General features: G+C 42.8%; 1 protein-coding gene across 2 annotated transcripts in view; it reads right to left on the bottom strand.

Annotated features, from left to right (window-relative positions):
- The window catches only part of cacna1c (calcium channel, voltage-dependent, L type, alpha 1C subunit), a 317859-nt gene that overhangs the window by 191979 nt on the left and 105425 nt on the right, over positions 1-20455 (bottom strand). For both annotated transcript variants that reach the window (XM_017494341.3, XM_047162132.2), the window contains exon 7: positions 6-145. In XM_017494341.3, the coding sequence (XP_017349830.1) occupies positions 6-145 (140 nt within the window). The remainder of the gene's footprint in view (positions 1-5; positions 146-20455) is intronic.

The following is a 20455-nucleotide window of genomic DNA, read 5'->3' as shown; positions in this document are numbered from 1 at the left end:
CTCACTGGGAACACCGGACACCAATCGTAGGGGTCTCAGTACTCTAAAAGCACGCAGGGCCTTCACATCAAAGTCTGCTGCCTTCCCTCCAATAGGTGTCCCTCCATTTTCTTTTGTGGCCTGTTCTAATATAGCACTGAACAACCTGTAGGAGAGAGAGACAGGCAGAAAAAGAGGGGGTGGCTTTTATTTAAACCCATACATTTATTAATACAGTGTTTATAAGTACAGTGGTGCTTGAAAGTTTGGGAACTCTTTAGAATTTTCTATATATTTGCATAAATATGACCTAAAACATCATAAGATTTTCACACAAATGCTAAAAGTAGACAAAAAGAACCCAATTAAACAAATGAGACAAGCATATTATACTTGGTCATTTATTTATTGAGGAAAATGATCCAATATTACATGTCTGTCAGTGGCAAAGTATGTGAACCTCTAGGATTAGCAGTTAATTTGAAAGTGAAATTAGAGTCAGGCATTTTTAATCATAGGGATAACAATCAGGTGTGAGTGAGTGCCCTGTTTTATTCAAAGAACAGGAATCTATCAGAGTTTGATCTTCACAACACGTTTGTGGAGGTGTATGATGGCATAAACAAGATTTTTGAAGACCTCTGAAAAAGATTTGTTGCTGCTCATCAAGCTGGAAAGGTTTTCAAAATCATCTCTAAAGAGTTTGGACTTCACCACTCAACATTCAGATAGATTGTGTACTGTTACGAAACAAGACTAGGACAGGAAGTACGCGCAGGAGTAAAGTCTTTATACTGTCAAAGTACGAGGAGGCAGGAAACAATGTCTAAACATAAAACTAGAGCTAAATCAAGAAACATGAACTTAAACAGGACATTGAAACACTACCTCCTTTAACTAACTGAAACTTCTATCATTTACCTAGAAATGAGGCATGAAACACAAAACTTAGAACAAGACAATGACATGAAACTCTCGTTTAACTATGGCCTGTAACTATCGTTTAACAATGACACTCACGGTTAACTATGTCATGAAACTCTCGTCTTACAATAACATGAAACTCGCGTTTAACTACAACATGAAACTCTCATTTACAATAACATGAAACTCGCATTTAACCATGGCATGAAACTCTCGTTTAACTATTGTCTGAAACACTCGTTTACCTATGGCATGAAACACTCGTTTACCTATGACATGAAACACTCGTTTAACTATGGCATGAAACGTCGTGGTTACACATGTAACCCTGTTCCCTGAGAAGGGAACGAGACGTTGCATTTAGCATAACAGTATGGGAACGCCTTGCGTGCGTGACCGGTATCTGAAGCTTGTGTAAACTCATGCCTCTACTTATAGGCCTGCCATGATCAGGTGACGTGGCAATTAAGTGCGCCGCATGATATATATATGGCACCTGTAAACCACGCCGTCAACCTCTATTATCTGAAGCGAAGACGCAATTCACAGGCCTGCCCTGGTATGACAGTGCTATGCAAAGTCTCGTTCCCTTCTCAGGGAACAGGGTTACATGTGTAACCCCGACGTTCAATTTCAAAGGGAACTTCGACGTTGCATTTAGCATAACAGTATGGGAACGGGAATGCCCACTGCCCAATACCCTCCGTCATACCGAGGGTACAGCCTGTTCAAAAATACCCAAGCCCGAGGGTCACTGCAAGACACTCGAGCCCGGGGTGGCGTAAGCCCTAGAGATTGCTTCCACTATCCAAGTAGAGATGCGCTGCTTTGACATAGCATTTCTTTTCCTGTCACTGCCAAAGCAGACCAGTAGCTGCTCTGACTTACGCCACTGGCTGGAGCGGTGGATGTAAGTACAGAGAGCCCTTACTGGACACAGTAGGTGCATCCTCTCTTGTCCCGGTGTGAGGAAAGGAGGAGGGCAGAAAGCCTGCAACACCACAGGGTGGGCAGCCGAGGTAGGCACTTTAGGAATATAATCCGGACTAGGATACAGGAAGGTCTTGGCTAATCCAGGGGTAAAGTCGAGGCAGGAAGGGGCAACAGAGAGAGCTTGTAGACCTCCCACTTGCTTGAGAGATGTCAGGGCCAGTAAAAGAGCTAACTTTAGAGTCAGAAGCTTCTCAGAGGCTGACTCTAGGGGCTCGAATGGGGCCCCTGACAGACCTTCCAAGACCACAGCAAGGTCCCAGGAAGGTATGCATGGCCTGCAGATGGGCCTCAGCCATCTGACACCATGCATGAACCTTGAAGTTAGAGGACGTTGCCCCACAGAGGTTCCATCAACAGGGGCATGGCTGGCCGAAACGGCGGCCAAGTAACCCTGATTGTAGAAGGAGCCACCCTGCTGAGAAACGTTCTTGTAAGAACTCCAGGACTGTAGCTATCACGCAGTTCACTGGGTCTAGCTGACATTCCTCACACCACAAGCCAAAAAGCTGCCACTTGAGTGCATACGATTTCCTTGTGGATGGTGCTCTAGCATTTAACATGGTTTCTACAATCTCAGTTGTGAGACCAGAATCTATGAGCTGGTGCCCCTCAGGGGCCAGACCCACAGTTTCCGAGTTCTGGCCGAGGGTGATAAATCAGCACTCTGGCTTGAGACAGTAGATCCACTCTAGGGGTTCGAATGGGGCACGTAACCCTGATTGTAGAAGGATCCCACCCCGCTGAGAAATGTTCTTGTAGGAGCTCCCGGACTGTAACTATTGCGCAGTTTACTGGGTCTACAGTGGATCCCTGCGGACAGGAATCTCCCAAAGAGTGCCATCTCGCAGGGATATTATCTCTCAGAACCATGTTCGATTTGGCCAAAAAGGTGCTACTAGCAGACAGTCTTGGCGAACTCTCGCTAGAGCTTGTGGGAGCAGAGCGATGGGGGGAGCAGCATACAGATGTGACCTCGGCCACATGTGTGGACTCCACCCCAAAGTCTCCCAATATCCAGCTTTATCTTGCTCAGTGTTGAGAGGATTGACACTACACGTGTTGGGGATAGAAACAACCTCATCGTAGTAGAATCCTATAACCCCTAGAAAAGTTGTCCACTGCACCGGGGAAAGCACACTTTTCTGAGATTCAACCTGAGCCCCAAGCTCTTCATGTGGGCAAGACCAACATCTCAATGTTGAACCGCCAGCTCCCTGGATCGTGCTAGAATCAACCAGTCGTCCAGGTAGTTTGGTACACAGATGCCCTGCAGTCCCAGTGGAGCCAGAGTGACATCCATGCACTTTGTGAAGGTGCGAGGGGATAAAGCTAGCGATATTCCTATGTGGAAATATGCACCTTTTAGATCTATCGCCACAAACCAGTTCTAGAACTGAATCTGCGGCACGAGCGTCAGACTCTGAACCTGTATGTCCAAAGAGTATGGTTCAGATGATGCAGATCTAAAATTGGTCGCATACTTCCACTTTTTTGCGGAACAGGAAATAATGGCTGTAAACCTCCCTCCCTTTGGGAACGGGGTACGTGTTCTATGACCGCATTGTCCAAAAGGGAGCTAACTTCCTGCGCTAACGTCGGGCTCTGGTCTGTGCTGACTGCTGTGGTAAGCACACCTGTCGAGCTATAACTGGACCCGGTAACCCTTTCTATGGTAGACAGAACCCAAGGAGACACATTTGGCAGTAGTTTGAACGCTGCCCAATGGTCTTTTAGTGACGTTAACTATTCCACATTCTATTGCAGGGAACTCCACATTCTATTGCTTGGTAGGCCTGCAACCCTGTCATTGTCTGCTGTGACCCACAAGCAAGACTACTACTGCATAGGCTTGCCCACCAATGCCACCTTGGATGCAAGCCGGCCCCCGTTATTACCTGCCATCAGTGGAGAGAGGTAGCTAGCAAGCGCCTCCTCCACTTTGAGCATAGCTAAATAGCCATGCCGTTCATTCCCACAATGGCCGAATAATCCAACATCATGGGGTTATGAATATGGTTTATGCGTGGTTTTCCCCCAGAAGCCTGAGATTTTGTCATAAACTTCTGGAAGACAGGGGAGTTTCTGCAGTGTGAGGGATTTACTTTCACTGGGTAATCACTTCAAGCAGCTCTTTATATGCTGCTCTCAGTTTTTTAACCCGTCCTTCTAACTCCTTGGAGTCAGATAGGAATTATTACCTTTTGGCTTTCCATAGCAGAGGGAGGAGTCGTGACGTGACCTCCAAAATCCAGCGGAGAGCCGAACCCGGAAGACAGAGCAAGAGATAGAGCAGCGCTTGTCTCCGGCTCCTCTTCCGGATCTATAAGAGATCCCCCGAACCTGAGACAGCCAGCTGCCTCGGCAGCGGCCGGCCCAGATCCGCGAGGCTCTGAAACCTGACTCGCTTTGGCTTCCGTTTTTTTTCAAGAAGAGTGCGAGTCGTGAGCCGAGCAGCTTAATGTAGCGTTACGATGCGCAGCCTCTCGAGGCTGCCATTGCATACTACACCGCTAACACTTCACCCAGAAAGTGTGCACTTTTCCCCGTGATGAAACAGGAGCAAGCCGTAACACGCTTCTTGAACTCTTTCTCGCTCATAATTTACCTCTCTTTTTCTCTAAAAAAAAGGGATAGAAAAGTTCCGAGATTTTGAGAAAATATCGAGTAGAAATTAAGCGTTTTTGTCACACAAACAACAGACATGCAGTCTCACTGAAGATAATGAGGCTGACGGCGTGGTTCACAGGTGCCATATATATATCATGCGACGTGCTTAATTGCCACGTCACCTGATCATGGCAAGCCTATAAGTAGAGGCATGATTTTACACAAGCTTCAGATACCGGTCATGCGCACAAAGCGTTCCCATACCGTTATGCTAAATGCAACGTCGAAGTTCCCTTTGAAAGGGAACACTTGTTTAACTAGAGCATGGAACACTCGTTTAACTTTGGCATGAAATAAGGAACAGGAAACTAGACAGAGCATGGAAACATTACCGGCTGGCACCATTACTCATTCCATCTTTATTCTAATACCGCCCGACGTGCGTAGCAACGCGAGGCGTTTAAATAACCAGTCACAATTACCTTAATTGCTGACAGCTGCTAATACTTCAAAGCACACCCTCGCACCTCTGCCAATAGCTGAACAGGGCGGGGACAGAACTGAAACCAAAATAAGTGCACATATCCGTTGTAAACAAAGTCTTATATCCATGCACACTTCAAGCACGTGCACGTGCTCTCCAGCTGACTGTGCACATCGTCGCCACAGTGCCATCTGCCGGCGAGATTGTGACACAACCCCCCTCCACAGGCATTTCTCCCGGAGCGCCAAAGAGTGCCAAAGGCGGTCCTGGGCCCCTGTGTAATCTGTACTTTGATGCATCAGGAAACAGGGTGGCCTCTGCTGGGCAGCAGACAGGCGACACCATCTCCAGCAGGGCTGGGGCATTGGGCGACGTCCAATGGGCGACTTCAGGCGGGGGCTCAGAGCCAAGTTGACCTCGGGCTGGAGCTCCGGAGCTGAGACCTCCCCGTAGGTCTCAAGCTGGGGCTCTGAGGTCACCATGTTGACCTCAGGTGGGAGCTCCGAGGTCGCCAGGTTGACCTCGGGCTGGATCTCTGCACGGGCTTTCTGGTGTAGTCATTTATGCTCCCGCCAGCTTCTCTTGAAGTGGGCTGGATCTCCGGAGCAGAGACCTCCCCGCAGGTCTCTGGCCGGAGCTCTGAGGTCGCCAGGTTGACCTCAGGCGGGGGCCCAGAGTTCGCCAGGTTGACCTCGGGCTGGAGCTCTGGAGCTGAGACCTCCCCGTAGGTCTCAAGCTGGAGCTCTGAGATCACCTAGTTGACTTCAGGTGAGAGCTCTGCGATCGCAATGTTGAACTCGGGCTGGAGCTCTGGAGCTGAGACCTCCCTGTAGGTCTCAAGCTGGTGCTCTGAGGTTGCCAGGTAGACCTCAGGCGGGAGCCCCGAGGTCGCCAGGTTGACCTCGGGCTGGATCTCTGCATGGGCTTTCCGGTGTAGTCATTTATGCTCCCGCCAGCTGCTCTTGAAGCATTCCTTTGAGCAGAAGAATTCTTCCTGGAGACCCAGTTACTTGCAGGTAGGGCATTGTAGCCGAGTCTCCCTCCCACAGCACTCAGACATGCATCTCGATGTCCTCTCCTCCACGTCTACCGGAACATGAAGCTAAACCGTGGAATCTATCCGGTCCAGCCATGCATAATAGAGGTGCAATGGCAGGTTCTCTTTGTCCGCCACCTTGATTCCCCTCTCCAGTACATCCAGGCTGTTTAGTTGCCCTGGCTGCGAGAACTCCTTCAGAAAAAGTTCCAAAAACTGGATGAGGTCATAGAGAGCACTGAACCCTGAACGGGCCAGCTGCTCTGCCCAATCCCGGGTCGGGCCATGAAACCGGGATACTAGGAACCCCAGCCACTGTTTCTTGGTAGGCTTGGGGGGTACCAGGCTGGCGAAGTACACCTGGCTGTGAAAAAGGAACAGCAGCAGGTGGTTCCCTCACCCATACATCTCCGGCAGGAGTTCTCTGTGGAAACTGGACAGATAGGAAACGTGGCCTAGTATTCGAGTACTTCCTGTCATGGCGCCCTCCTCTTACTTCCATGGTGAGAGGGGCGGTATTCTGTTACGAAACAAGACTTGGACAGGAAGTAAACGCAGGAGTAAAGTCTTTATTTTCATAGTAATGTCAAAGTACGAGGTGGCAGGAAACAATCTCTAAACATAAAACTAGAGCTAAATCAAAAAACATGAACTTAAACAGGGCATGGAAACAGTACCTCTTTTAACTAACTGAAACTTCTATCATTTACCTAGAAATGAGGCATGAAACACAAAACTTAGAACAAGACTATGTCATGAAACTCTCGTCTTACAATTACATGAAACTCTAGTTTAACTATGGCATGAAACACTCGTTTAACTATGGCATGAAACACTCGTTTAACTCTGGCATGACACGCTTGTTTAACTCTGGCATGACACACTCGTTTAACTAGGGCATGAAACACTGGTTTAACTAGGGCATGAAAAACTTGTTTAAGTTTCGCATGAAATAAGAAACAGGAAACTAGACAGAGCATGGAAACATTACCAGCTGGCACCATTACTCATTCTGTCTACTCTAATACCGCCCGATGTTTACATAACCAGTCACAATTACCTTAATTGCTGACAGCTGGTAATACTTCAAAGCATAGCCTCTCACCACTGCCAATAACTGAACAGGGCGGGGACAGAACAGAAACCAAAAAGTGTACATGTCCGTTGTAAACAAAGTCTTATCGTCCATTCGCACTTCAAGCACGTGCACGCGTGCGCCATCTGACTGTGCACATTGTCGCCGCAGCGCCATCTGCCGGCCAGATGGTGACATGTACAATTAGGGAAAATTCAATACCATTTTTACCTTCCCCAGAAGTAGTCAACCAACAAAGATCACTGCAAGAGCAAGACGTGAAATAGACTGTGAGGTCACAAAAGAACCCAGGGTAACTTCTAAGCAACTAAAGGCTTGTCTCACATTGGCTAATGTTAATGTCCATGAGTCCACCATCAGGGGAAGACTGAACAACAATGTTGTGCATGGCAGGGTTGCAAGGTGAAAGCCACTGCTGTCCAAAAAGAACATTGCTGCCTGTCTGCAGTTTGCTAAAAAAAAAAAAAAAAAAAATCATGTGGACAAACCAGAAGTCTATTGGAATAATGTTTTGTGAAGTGATGAGAACAAAATAGAACTTTGTTTTTTTTTTTTTGTTGTTGTTGTTTTTTTTGGTTTAAATGAGAAGTGTTATATTTGGAGAAAGAAAAGACTGCATTCCAGCACAAGAACCTTATCCCAAATGTGAAACATAGTAGTGGTATCATCATGTTTTGGGCCTGTTTTTCTGCATCTGGGCTAGAAAAGCTTGCCATCATTAATGAAACAACGAATTCTGAATTATACCATGAATTCTAAAGGAAAATTACATCTGTCTGAGAATTGAATCTCAAGAGAAAGAAGGGCATGAAGCAAGACAATGACCCTAAACACACCCTAAACGTAAGTTGTTATAAGAAAGTTTGTGAAAGTTTGAAAAGTTTGAAAGTTTTTGATTCCTTTAGAATTCTCTATATTTCTGCACAAATATAACCTAAAACATCATCAGATTTTCACACAAGTCATAAAGTAGACAACAAGAACCCATTTAAACAAATGAGACAAAAATATTACACTTGGTCATTTATTTATTGAAGAAAATTATCTAATATTACATATGTTTGATTATCAAAAGTATGTGAAACTCTAAGATTGTCAGTTGATTTGAAGATGAAATTAGTGTCAGGGGATGCTATATTTAAAGAACATGGATCTATCAAAGTCTGATCTTCGCTTGTTCAAGTGTATCATGGCATGAACAAACAAGATTTCTGAGGACCTCAGAAAAAAAAGTTGTTGATGCTCATCAGGTTGGAAAATGTAAAAAAAAAAAATAAATAAATTAAAAAAAAATATCACAAATGTATTTCGACTCCACCAATCCACAGTCAGACAGATTGTGTACAAATGGTGGAAATTCAACATTACTGTTACCCTTCCCAGGAGTGGTTGACTAAAAAAAATCACTCCACTGAACAACTATGGTGTCAACATGGTTGCAATAAGAAAGTCACTGCTCTCCAAAAAGAACATTGCTGTATGTCTATATTTGCTAAAGATAATGTGGACAAGCCAGAAGGCTATTGGAAAAATGTTTTGTGGATAGATGAGACCAAAATATAACTTTTTGGTTTAAATAAGAATGGTTATGTTTGGAGAAAGGAAAACACTACATCCCAGCACCTTATCCCATGTGTGAAACATGGTGGTGGTATTATCATGGTTTGGGCCTGTTTTGCTGTATCTGGGACAGGACAGACTATCATAAGTGATAGAACAGTGACTTCTGAAGTATACCAGCAAATTGTAAAGGAAAATGTCAAAGAATGGTTAAAGAAGAATAAACTTAATGTTTTGGAATGGCAAAGTCAAAAGTCCTGACCTTATTCCAATAGAAATGTTGTGGAAGGACCTGAAGCAAACAGTTCATGTGAGGAAACCCACAAACATCCTAGAGTTGAAGCTGTACTGAGGAATGGGCTAAAATTCCTCCAAGCCGATGTTGCAGGACTGATCAACAGTTACTGCAAATGTTTAGTCGCAATTTTTGCTGCACAAGGAGGTCACACCAGATACTGAAAGCAAAGGGTGCCATACTTTTTCCACTGACAGATATGAAAAATTTTATCATTTTCCTCAATAAATAAATGACCAAGTATAATATTTTTGTCTCATTTGTTTAATGGGGTTCTCTTCATCTACTTTTAGGACTTGGGTGTGAAAATCTGATCACGTTTTAGGTCATATTTATGCAGAAATATAGAAAAATCTAAATGGTTCACAAACTGTCAATAATCACAGTACTTACTAGCTTTAAAATAACATGCTACCGGCTTCACTAGTGAAAACATACTAAAATTTGTATAAGAATGTTGTAAATATACTACAAAATATATAAATATATTGTGTTTTAGTACACCTATAACATACTGTAAATGTAATATTAATGCAGTCATAATACTTCTAAAATCTATTTTAATCTCAAAGTATACAGTACATGAATCATGAGTTAAAATGCATATACTTAATTTTATTTAAAATACACTATTTGGCCAAAAGTTTGTGGAGGCCTAACGGTAATGTTCAGATGTCCATAAATATTTGTCCATATAGTGTAGTTTTTTTTAATAAAATTGTTGCATTTTAGCACACAATGCAATAAGTGTGCATTAGTTGGGCAGCTGTGACATCAAACTGCTCAGAATGGGCCACCCAGAATAATAATCACCCATAAATAACTTTTCCCATATATTCATTGACATACCTTTTGACATAAAATGCTCTGAATACAGCCTAAATGCCCCTCAAGTAGTTACAACAACTTCCTAACATTCATCATTTTGGCCTAAATTCTTTTCACACTTCTCTCTATCTCTCGCTTACTCTCTTTCTTTTCCTAAATGTGCTTCCTTCCCTCTCCCTTTTAGATGCAGGATGCTATGGGCTATGAGCTTCCCTGGGTCTATTTTGTCAGTCTCGTCATCTTTGGATCCTTTTTCGTTCTAAATCTGGTTCTTGGTTTGTTGAGTGGGTAAGCAACCTGCGTGTGCATGTGCTGTATGTGTATGAATGTGCGTTTATGGACTCTGTTGTCTAGCATCAGAGTAGAGCAACACTTTGACTAATGAAGCATTTTTCATCTCACAAGGAGAAAGATCAAGAGCCAGAGAAAGACAGTTGTTTCATTTATTAAAAAGAAAGGCCCATTATGTTGTCCTTAGCCAGTCATATGTTAATCATCCGATTATATCACTTTATATCACTCGATATAAACTGGGGTAGCGCAACATTAGGCTGAGTTTGCTGACCACTGATTACTCTTGCTTAGTTCAAGGCATGCCTCAGGGTCCATGTCGCATGACTGCTCCAAGGGGAACTCCCCAAGGGGAATCCCTGTTCCTCCTCAAGAGGCCTGTGAGGCATGTCATGGATCCGGATCAGATTTCCCACCTCCATGCGGGAACATTGAAACACACCTTCCCAGGCTTTGACCTAGCTCTGGTGGGTACCGGATCTTCGGGAGAGAGAGGCAGAGCATGTGGAGATGTTGGAGAGGTAGGAGATGAAAAGCAAGGTGGGAACCGGGTCCAGGGTGTCACTCACTGGACCCACTCCCCCAATCCTGTCATCAGTCCTGAGAGGAATTGGTCCAGTTCCACCAACTTAAAGATAATCTGTTCAATTCAATTCAATTCAATTCAATTTTATTTCTATAGCGCTTTTTACAATAGACATTGTCTCAAAGCAGCTTTACAGAAATATCAACATGGTATACAGATATGAAAGGTGTGAATTTATCCCAACTGAGCAAGCTACTGAGTGGCGACAGTGGCAAGGAAAAACTCCCTAAGATGGTAAGAGGAAGAAACCTTGAGAGGAACCAGACTCAGAAAGGAACCCATCCTCATCTGGGTAACAACAGTTAGTGTGAAAAAGTTCATTATGGATTTATATGAAGTCTGTATGGCCTTAGGAGCAGCCGTAGTCCCAGCAGTCTGGAATTAGAGAAGATTTGAGCTCCATCCAGAGGCAGAAAGGATCTGGATCTCTAGTATCTCCATAAATTCGTGTGGGGCTCGGCGAAAGGAGAGAGGGAGAAAAAAGATTATTATGACTGCGAAGTAGTAGAACAGAATCTAGTCAGGGTAGGCTTGAGTAAACAAATACGTTTTAAGCCTAGACTTAAACACTGAGACTGTGTCTGAGTCCTGAACACTAATAGGAAGACTGTTCCATAACTGTGGGGCTCTATATGCGAAAGCTCTCCCCCCTGCTGTAGCCTTCACTATTCGAGGTACCGTCAAATAGCCTGCATCTTTTGATCTAAGTAGGCGTGGCGGATCATATAAAACCAAAAGGTCGCTTAGATATTGTGGCGCAAGACCGTTTAGTGCTTTATAGGTTAATAAAAGTATTTTATAGTTAATGCGAGATTTTACTGGGAGCCAATGCAGTATTGATAATATCGGTGTGATATGGTCGTATCTTCTAGTTCTAGTTAGGACTCTAGCAGCTGCATTCTGGACTAACTGGAGCTTATTTATATTCCTACTGGAACATCCAGACAGTAAGGCATTACAGTAATCTAATCTAGAGGTGACAAATGCATGAACTAGTATTTCCGCATCATGTAGTGACAATATGTTTCTTATTTTAGAAATATTTCTGAGATGAAAGAAAGCTATCCTAGTAATATTATCTACATGAGCATCAAATGATAGGCTGGAGTCAATAATCACTCCAAGGTCTTTAACTGCTGTACATGATGAAACAAAGACCATCCAGAGTAACCATGTGATCAGAAAGATTACTTCTAGCTACACGTGGGCCTAATAAAAGTATTTTTGTTTTATCAGAATTAAGTAGAAGGAATTTAGTTAACACCCAACGTCTAATGTCCTTTACACAATCCTCAACTTTACTAAGCTTCTGTCTGTCCTCTGGCTTCGCTGAAACATACAACTGTGTATCATCAGCATAACAGTGGAAGCTAATTCCATGTTTACGAATAATTTGACCTAGGGGTAGCATATATAAAGTAAAGAGCAGTGGGCCTAAAACAGAACCCTGTGGAACTCCAAAAGTAACCTCAGTACGCATGGAGAAATCACCATTTACATCTACGAACTGATAACGATCGGTCAGATAAAACCTGAGCCAGGAGAGACTGTCCCCTTAATACCAACAACATTTTCTAATCTATCAAGGAGAATCTATAGTGTGATCTATAGTATCAAAAGCTGCACTAAGGTCGAGTAACACAAGCAGCGAGACACAACCCTGATCGTAGGTCAGTAGAAGGTCATTTACTACTTTAACTAACGCTGTCTCTGTGCTATGATAAGGTCTAAATCCTGACTGATACATTTCATGAATGTTATTCCTATCTATGTATGAGCATAACTGCTTTGCTACAACCTTTTCTAAAATCTTAGAGATGAAGGGGAGATTTGATATTGGTCTATAGCTGGACAATTGAGACGGGTCAAGATCAGGTTTTTTAATCAAGGGTTTAATAACTGCTAATTTAAGTGATTTAGGTACATAGCCAGTGCTTAGGGTAGAATTGATTATATTTAAAAGTGGTTCAATTACTCCTGGACAAATCTGTTTAAACAAACATGTAGGTATGGGATCTAGTATGCAAGTTGATGAATTGGCTGAAGAGATTAATGTAGCTAGTTCGGTCTCTCTAAGCGGAGCAAAACACTCTAAACATTGATGTGATATTGCTACATTGTCATGTAATGGGTTTGTTACAGTACTGTCCGGTTTTAATTTAATGGCCTGTATTTCACGTCTAATATTTTCAACCTTATCAATGAAAAATTTCATGAAATCTTCACTGCTATGTAATGATTGAGTGTTTCTCTCTGTAGTGGTTTTATTCCTAGTTAATTTTGCTACTGTGTTGAGAAGGAATCTAGAATTGTTTTTGTTGTCTCCTATTAAGGTGGAGAAATAGATTTTTCTAGCATCGTCAAGAGATTTCCTATATTTCAGTAGGCTCTCCTTCCATGCTGTTTGAAATATCACCAGTTTGGTTTGACGCCATTTACGTTCTAATTGTCGAGTTGTCTGTTTTAAGGTTCGCATTTGATCGTTATACCAGGGTGCTAATTTTTTTTCTCTAATTATTTTCCTTTTGAGTGGAGCCACTCTATCTAGCGTGTAGCGGAGTGTTGACTCTATTCTGATCTATTGATCTATTCTGTGTGCTGATCCTCTGCCATCAAAACCAGTGACAGGAGTTCCTCAGCTGCTGCACATTGGGATGTCCAACCTTGGGAAGCTGCAGTGACCAGAAGTGTCTGTGGTGCTCCTTAGGTATCCAGCGAACACCCTGCAGGACCGCCCTCTTGATAATCCAGGTTTGTCTGTGGAGGCAGCTACTGGGTAGCAAGCTTGGCTTCCTACAATAGAAAGCCTATTCCTCCTCTGTCCATTCCCACACAGCTGCTGCATGCTCAAAGAGCTCCAGGAAGGCCTACAGATTGTCTATGGGGACACAGTTGGAGATGTACATCAGCTTCTCCCAGCATGCTCCTGCAGGAGGTATTTGAAATGCCGCTGCTGCTATTGCACAGGTTGCTTGGTGTTGGGTTTGATGGAGGAAGGTGAGGACTCGAAAATCTTGCCGAGTAGGGAGGCTTGGGGAGGCTTCTGTCAGAGTCTTCCCGATCCTAGGCTTCGACATCGCTATGAAACCCGGCATGTGCGGTTGAGTAGGAAGACTTGGGAGGCAATTTGAAATTTAGCCAAGGTCTTGGCTCACATTCATTCAACCCATGCTTTTCAGCACATTTTCAAAAACTGAACAAAAAATACAGAACAACTCAACAGAAAAGACGTCCTTCATGGAGTCACAGCTTTCGACTTGTCAAGTTCATGCTCCACAGCTTGTATATGTGTGTGTATGTATGTGCATGTCTCACAAGCTCCACCAGCTATGTTACACTCTCACTCTCATTGGTTACGGGAGTCACTAAAAGCAAAAAGAGACAAAATAAGTAGACTGGCGGTAAAAAGACACAGGTGAGAATCTTCATGCGTTACCTGCTGGTTCAACCTGCCTCTGTCCACAGCTGATGCTCAACCATGCCCCCCCCCCATGTGACATGTTTTGTAGTCCATGTTGCTGTTGGGAAATGGGGTTGGTTGCATGAGTATTGTGCTGTAGCAGGGCATATTGGGAATCACCCCATATGCAATAACAACTACTATATAATCTATAGGATAATCTGGGACTTCATTTTACCTCTGACTTGTTGGATTATCCCCATATTCACTGGTCTAACACAAGCCCTTGCTGTCTCTATTCTATAAAAATGGCCCTTGTCCATTACAAACAAAGCATTCATCCTAAATGACTGTTTTGTGTCTAATGGTCTGGACATTTTCTTAATGACATAGACCTGACTAAGTGACAGAAATTGTATACAGACCCCCTAAACCCAATAAGATTTCACTGAAGATTTTCTATCATATATTGGGCCTCATTTATCAATCTTTTAGTAAAGTTGTGTGTAAATGTTTGTGTAATCCAAACGTAACAAAAAATTTACTAGAACATTTCAGAAATTCTGATTTTCTTTGTAGCTGTGTGCATTTGTTGACAGCAAATCACCTCAACTTATGAGCACCACCAAAACCACACACAAATGGACTCGGATGAATTAGTTACTCATTTCAATCCTATATGCTCAATCATATAGCTGTTGCACCTATAACATGTAACAAAGCCACAACTCGACCATGGATCAATGTAACTACTAGCCATCTTAGGCAGTTGTGCAGACATTGGAAGCTTATGTTAAAAAAAATGATTGTAAGTATTATATGAGATGTTTCATCCTGAGAGACCACCCTTAGAAGCTTTAGAATATAAGATCTCATATTCACCACCCTGCCCATGATCCCACTGCCACTACCTCTACCCCTGCCACACTGTTATAGTTCAAACCACACTCTCTTCATGAACTGGGTGATAACATTTCCCACATGAAGCCCAGCACCTGTCCCCTTGATATTCTTCCCATTTTCCTTCTTAAACAACTGTAGGATACTCTCGATTCAAGCATAACAAACATCATTAACACCTCAAAATAATTGTTGGACTGTTTTCTTGTTTTTGCCTGGATTTCATGCCTGAGGAATGTTCTCAAGTGTGTAATGTTCAATATGCTGTTGCTGGAGCAGAGTGTCATCAATGCTGTAGTTAGAGACATGGGACACCTGAAACTGGATATGGATATATAAAGAACTTACACTAGTATGATATGCAAGTTTGCGGTACCCTTGCCTGACCATCACAAAATAAGTAAGAACTGTTTCATTTTGTAATTTTTCTTGTCACTGGATTATGCTAGCATCCCAAATTGTGAGTGTATTGTCTGAAAAATTCTGCTTACTGTGCTAGAAATTTTGTGTGTCTAGAAGAATAGAGATTTCAGTAATAAGATTCGATCTTAACGCTATTTTATTTCTGGTGCTATCTGCCTGACAGTGATGATGACTGTGAATCATGTGACAGGCCTGAACCACATGTTAGTAGTATAAAGCAAGAAGTGCACATAGTGAGACAGGAAACGGGTGTGCTGAGAAACTGTTTAAGTAGTACCTTATACATGCAAACAGAAATTCTCAGGCAGTGGAAACATGACCCTAAGCCCCATTCTCCTAGTCATTTTGTTACTTGGTCTGTCTTGTTGAGCGCATCCACTCCCCATTTGGCCAACCATGCCAGCACATGAACAACTATTATGGACCCATAAGCCATAATAGTTGGTGATGCCTGTCATGATATAGCCCAGGCATGTGTCACAATGTTCCACACGCATAACCCATTTCCTATTAGTGTTAAGCCAAATTCCAATTACTGCAGAGACAGCTGTTTAGAGGGTTGCATATTGTCTTACTCAACAGTGCAATAGTGATAATGTCTCACTCAACATGTGCAAGCTTCTGACAAGCCCCTGAAAACTTTTGTTGCACACATGCTGTGTGAATTTGCCAAGCTTAGAAATCCGGCCCCCGAACAGGAACAGGTTGAGATTATTTGCAAACATGCTCTAGAAAAGTATAGTGTTGCTCTTTAGGGCGTGTCTATTTAATATTTTTATCTATTGTAGTCCTACTGCTGCATGACCATGAACTATATTTACATTTACATTTACATTTATTCACTTAGCAGATGCTTTTATCCAAAGTGACTTACAAATGAGAAAGATACAAGAAAAGCGATATATCAAGCAGAGAACAATACAAGAAGTGCTACCATACAAGATCTATTAATTGAATTCCAGAAGAAGCAAAGTGCAGAGTAGAGGAATAAGTGCATTTTTTTATTTTTTTTTTTTATTTTTTATTTTTTTTTTTTATGAGTTGGTTAGGTGTTCATAGAAGAGGTGGGTCTTTAGCTGTTTTTTGAAGATGGTGAGAGATTCTGCGGGCTGGATTGAGATTGGAAGTGCATTCCACCACTGAGGAACAGTTAGTGTGAAGGTTCTGGAAAGGGAAAGGTTCTGGAAAGGTTCTATATGCCACACTTGGCCAACGTGACTCTGACTGACCCTAAACTGTTCCCCCCCAAGCCAATGAAAGTGGTGTTCTGCAGTGAGTGCTCACTGCCTGGCTTTACAGATCACACCCGCCCACAGTTAAATTCACAAGCCTCTCAGGAGAGTACACTCCAGATGGCCAAAAAGAGAGGTCTGGGCTTGAGGTTTTACCCAACAACATGAAGTAACAAACTTATGCTACATTTGACACGGGAGCTTCCCTGTCTGCTGTATTGGAGGTGTGCATAGAGAAAGACCCAATTAAGTGTGCATCATGGTCAGCTTCTCCTTTATGGCTGGCCAACTCGGCTTCTTGTGATCATTTGGGTATCACCCAAAGTATGGTTCCAGGGCTATGTTTCTTTCATCAGTTTGTCATTCTGAGACAAATGTCTTCTCCTGCAATTCTGGTTATGGATTTTATGCTTTATGCATTTATCACATACATGTGCCAACCTTTTCATAAGGTTGAAAAGGTATAAACACCCAAGGTAACTCTGAGTGTGTTGTGCGGTCCAGACCGGGCCTTATCATAGATGGAGACCAGTGACCTTTCGGTTAAAGTAGGCAAATCCTCACTGAACCCTGATCAGAAAAGGAAACTGCAGACAATCCTAATGGACTTCCAAGGGTTGTTTTCTGGCTGTCTTGGTCACACCCAACTGGCAGAGCATCCATTGTGCCATATATCAAGGAGGTAACTCTGGACTTCAGTATTCAGTATTCACTGTACTACAATATGTCACATGACCACCTGCACCTGAATCACATTTTTGTTAACAAGCACACTTAAATATAGCCATTGTTTGTACTCGTTCCCTGCCTTACTTAGACTATCCATGTTATCGTGGCTGTCCATGTTATCGTGTTTTGGTCCTGTCAGTTTTTGTTTAGTCCTTGCCACAGTGTTTTGCATTTGTTGTAGTATCTTTTGTGTTTTGTTGGTTTATATAATAAAACGTTGAAAATCTGCGATTGCTTCCACACCCATCTTTGAAACGTGACACATTGAAACTAGTTTTATTTAGTTTATTTATTTATAAAGTACACTTAAAAACAACATAAGTTGAAACCAAAGTGCTGTACAAGTCAAGTAGTATAAAACAGATTTATAAACAAACATTTAATAGTACCAAATATCGGTTGACAAATTAAAAGAATGAATGAATAGAAGTGGGTCTTCAGAGAAGATTTGAACATAGGGGGAAGATCTAATATGAAAAGGAAGACTATTCCAGAGCCCAGAAGCAGCTACCGAGAAAGCCTAGTCATCTTTGGCTTTAAAATGTGAATAAGGGAGTGAAAGGAGTAGTTGACTGGATGATCGGAGAGATCTTCATGCAGTATATGGGGTAAGGAGATCATATACATACTGGGGAGCAAGACTAGGGTTGCAAGGCTGATCAATCTCACCCCATATGTCACATACTCACTAAAAAGAAAATTACTTATTAGCAAATTTTACAGCACTGGTGGTTATTGTGTCAAACGCTTCAAGTAAGCTTAGGTTTTGTGTGGATTATAGGGGCCTTAACTGGGTGACTCTCAAAGACCAATACCCACTCTCTAGACTTGACAAGTCATTAGACTTCCTGACATGAGGAAAATTCATTTTTAACTATTGACTTAGCCTGAGGATACTGCCAGGTAGGAGCTGAAAAGACATCAAGGCCAAAACTGCTTTTGTGTACCATTGCAGCTATCATTGGAGGTTCAGAAGCAACTATGCTCCACAAGCTGAATGCCTATTTGCCTTGACGCAATATGACACACTTTTTGTCTGAGATGAAAAATGCAGGTTGCATCATTTATGTGCTGAAAAATCTATACAAGGCCAATGAGTTGGTCCAGCCCTAGTCATACCTGGGGGTTTCCCCTCTGTGATCTGTGAAATTCTTGTTTTGCTGAGCCACTTGCTCTAATAGATGGTGTCTCCCCAAATCATTTGCTGCTTTGAAACAATTCAGCAATGGCTGGAGAATGTGTGGGATTCACATTCCATGGGCACAAAGGAGGCTGATATCAGCACCCACTGAAATGGTGTTAGTTGTGTAGTTCAGTGTCAGAGTTCTCCGTGTACTGAACTCAAGTGCATACTCGGCCAGCAATTGCTCCCCAGTTTCCTTGCCCTCTGGAGTGTGAAAAAAAAAACATGCTAGAACAAAGCAATGAAGCAATCAAATGATTGAATAACCTCTCCTTCTTGTGACCACATAGCATTAGCCCACATGAGCACTTTATCTGTAAACAGTTTTTATTACTTGTGGCTAGCAAGCCTTTACATTTAACTGGATCACCAGCATATGTATCTAGTCGGGCTACAACACTGAGACCTGGGCAAAGGGATGCGGTAGAGGGGCTAAGCAACTGCATAAGATGGGCCGCCAGCTGATCCAGCACTGAACCATAACACAGGAGGATATACACTATATGGCCAAAGGTATGTGGACACCTGACCACAACACCTATAAGGGTCTTCCCAAAACTGCTGGCACAAAATTGCAAACGTACAATTGTCTAAAATGTCTTTGTATGTTTGTATGTAACAGTAAGATTTCCTTTCACTGGAACTAAGGGGCCTAGACCAAACCTGTTCCATCATGACAATGCCCCTATGCACAAAGTGAGATCCATAAAGACATGGTTGGCCAAGGTTCGAGTGGTACTCGAGTGGCCTGCACAGAACCCTGACCTTCTCACCTGACATCACTGCCCAACCTCCAGCACTTTTTTGTTTGAATGGGTACAAATCCCCACAATCACAGTCCCAAATTTAGAAGAAAAAGGATTACAGCACTATACTCAGCATTCTTGAATCCATGCCTCAGATCTCAGATTTATTGTCACATCACAGTTAGTACACTTACTAAGTAAAATATAAAAGGCAAGTGAAATGAAAGGGTCCTTCTAACTTATTTCTACACAAAATTTTTCCATACTGGTACAGATAAGACCCTCAGAAAATCTTTCTACTGTTTCAGGAATGATCCACTCTGCAGCAGCTAGGAACTTCATCAACTGTGCCCTCATTGAAAAGTTAAGGCTGCATACCCAGCTACTTCAACACCCCTACATGCTTATCCCAAATCACATCACAGTCATGACCAAGTTCCCAGTTGTGTTGGGATTCCCATGGATGTACACCCATGACCCCCAGATATCCTGGGCAGATCCGACAGACAGACCCACTGTCTCACACATTGTCTTCAATATCTTACTCTCCTAGCTGCATCCAGTTCAATTAAATGTCATACAAAATTGCATGTATGTACTATATGTGCAGATACAATATATGCAGTATGCCAGTTGAGGCTCAGTGCATCAACTTTCACCTTCACCTCCTCAACAGTAAATTCACCTGCTGGTCAGTTTTTAACTGAGCTTTCGTTCCTTTCATTTTCTCCCTGTGACTCCCCCATAGTCTACCTGTAACTCTCACTGTGCAATCTACACACTGTCACAATCTCCCCTGCAGATGGTGCTGCTGCGCGCGACATGCACTATGAGTGAGCCGGTGAGTGCACATGGACGATGGTGATTGTGTTTAGAACAGACACGTACACTTGTTTGGTTTCTGTTCTGCCTCCTCCTTGTTTAGTCATTGGTTGGTTTTGTGTATTAATGTGTGTATTAATTGTTTCAGCTGTTTACTTTCAGCTGTTTACTGCGCACTTCACGCAGTATTAAATATATAGATGCCAAGTATATGTGAGCTACCTGGATGCTAGCAGTTTTCATGCCATGTGTTTGTTCCCTGCTTTAAACCTAGTCTCATGTTTAGTACCTCGACTATAGCTTTTCCAGTTTAGGCCGCGATCCCTGTTTGTTAAGTTCTG

Source organism: Ictalurus punctatus, chromosome 19 (genome assembly GCF_001660625.3).
Source record: "Ictalurus punctatus breed USDA103 chromosome 19, Coco_2.0, whole genome shotgun sequence".
Taxonomy (NCBI): Eukaryota; Metazoa; Chordata; class Actinopteri; order Siluriformes; family Ictaluridae; genus Ictalurus; species Ictalurus punctatus.
This window is presented reverse-complemented; position numbering and strand designations above follow the sequence as displayed.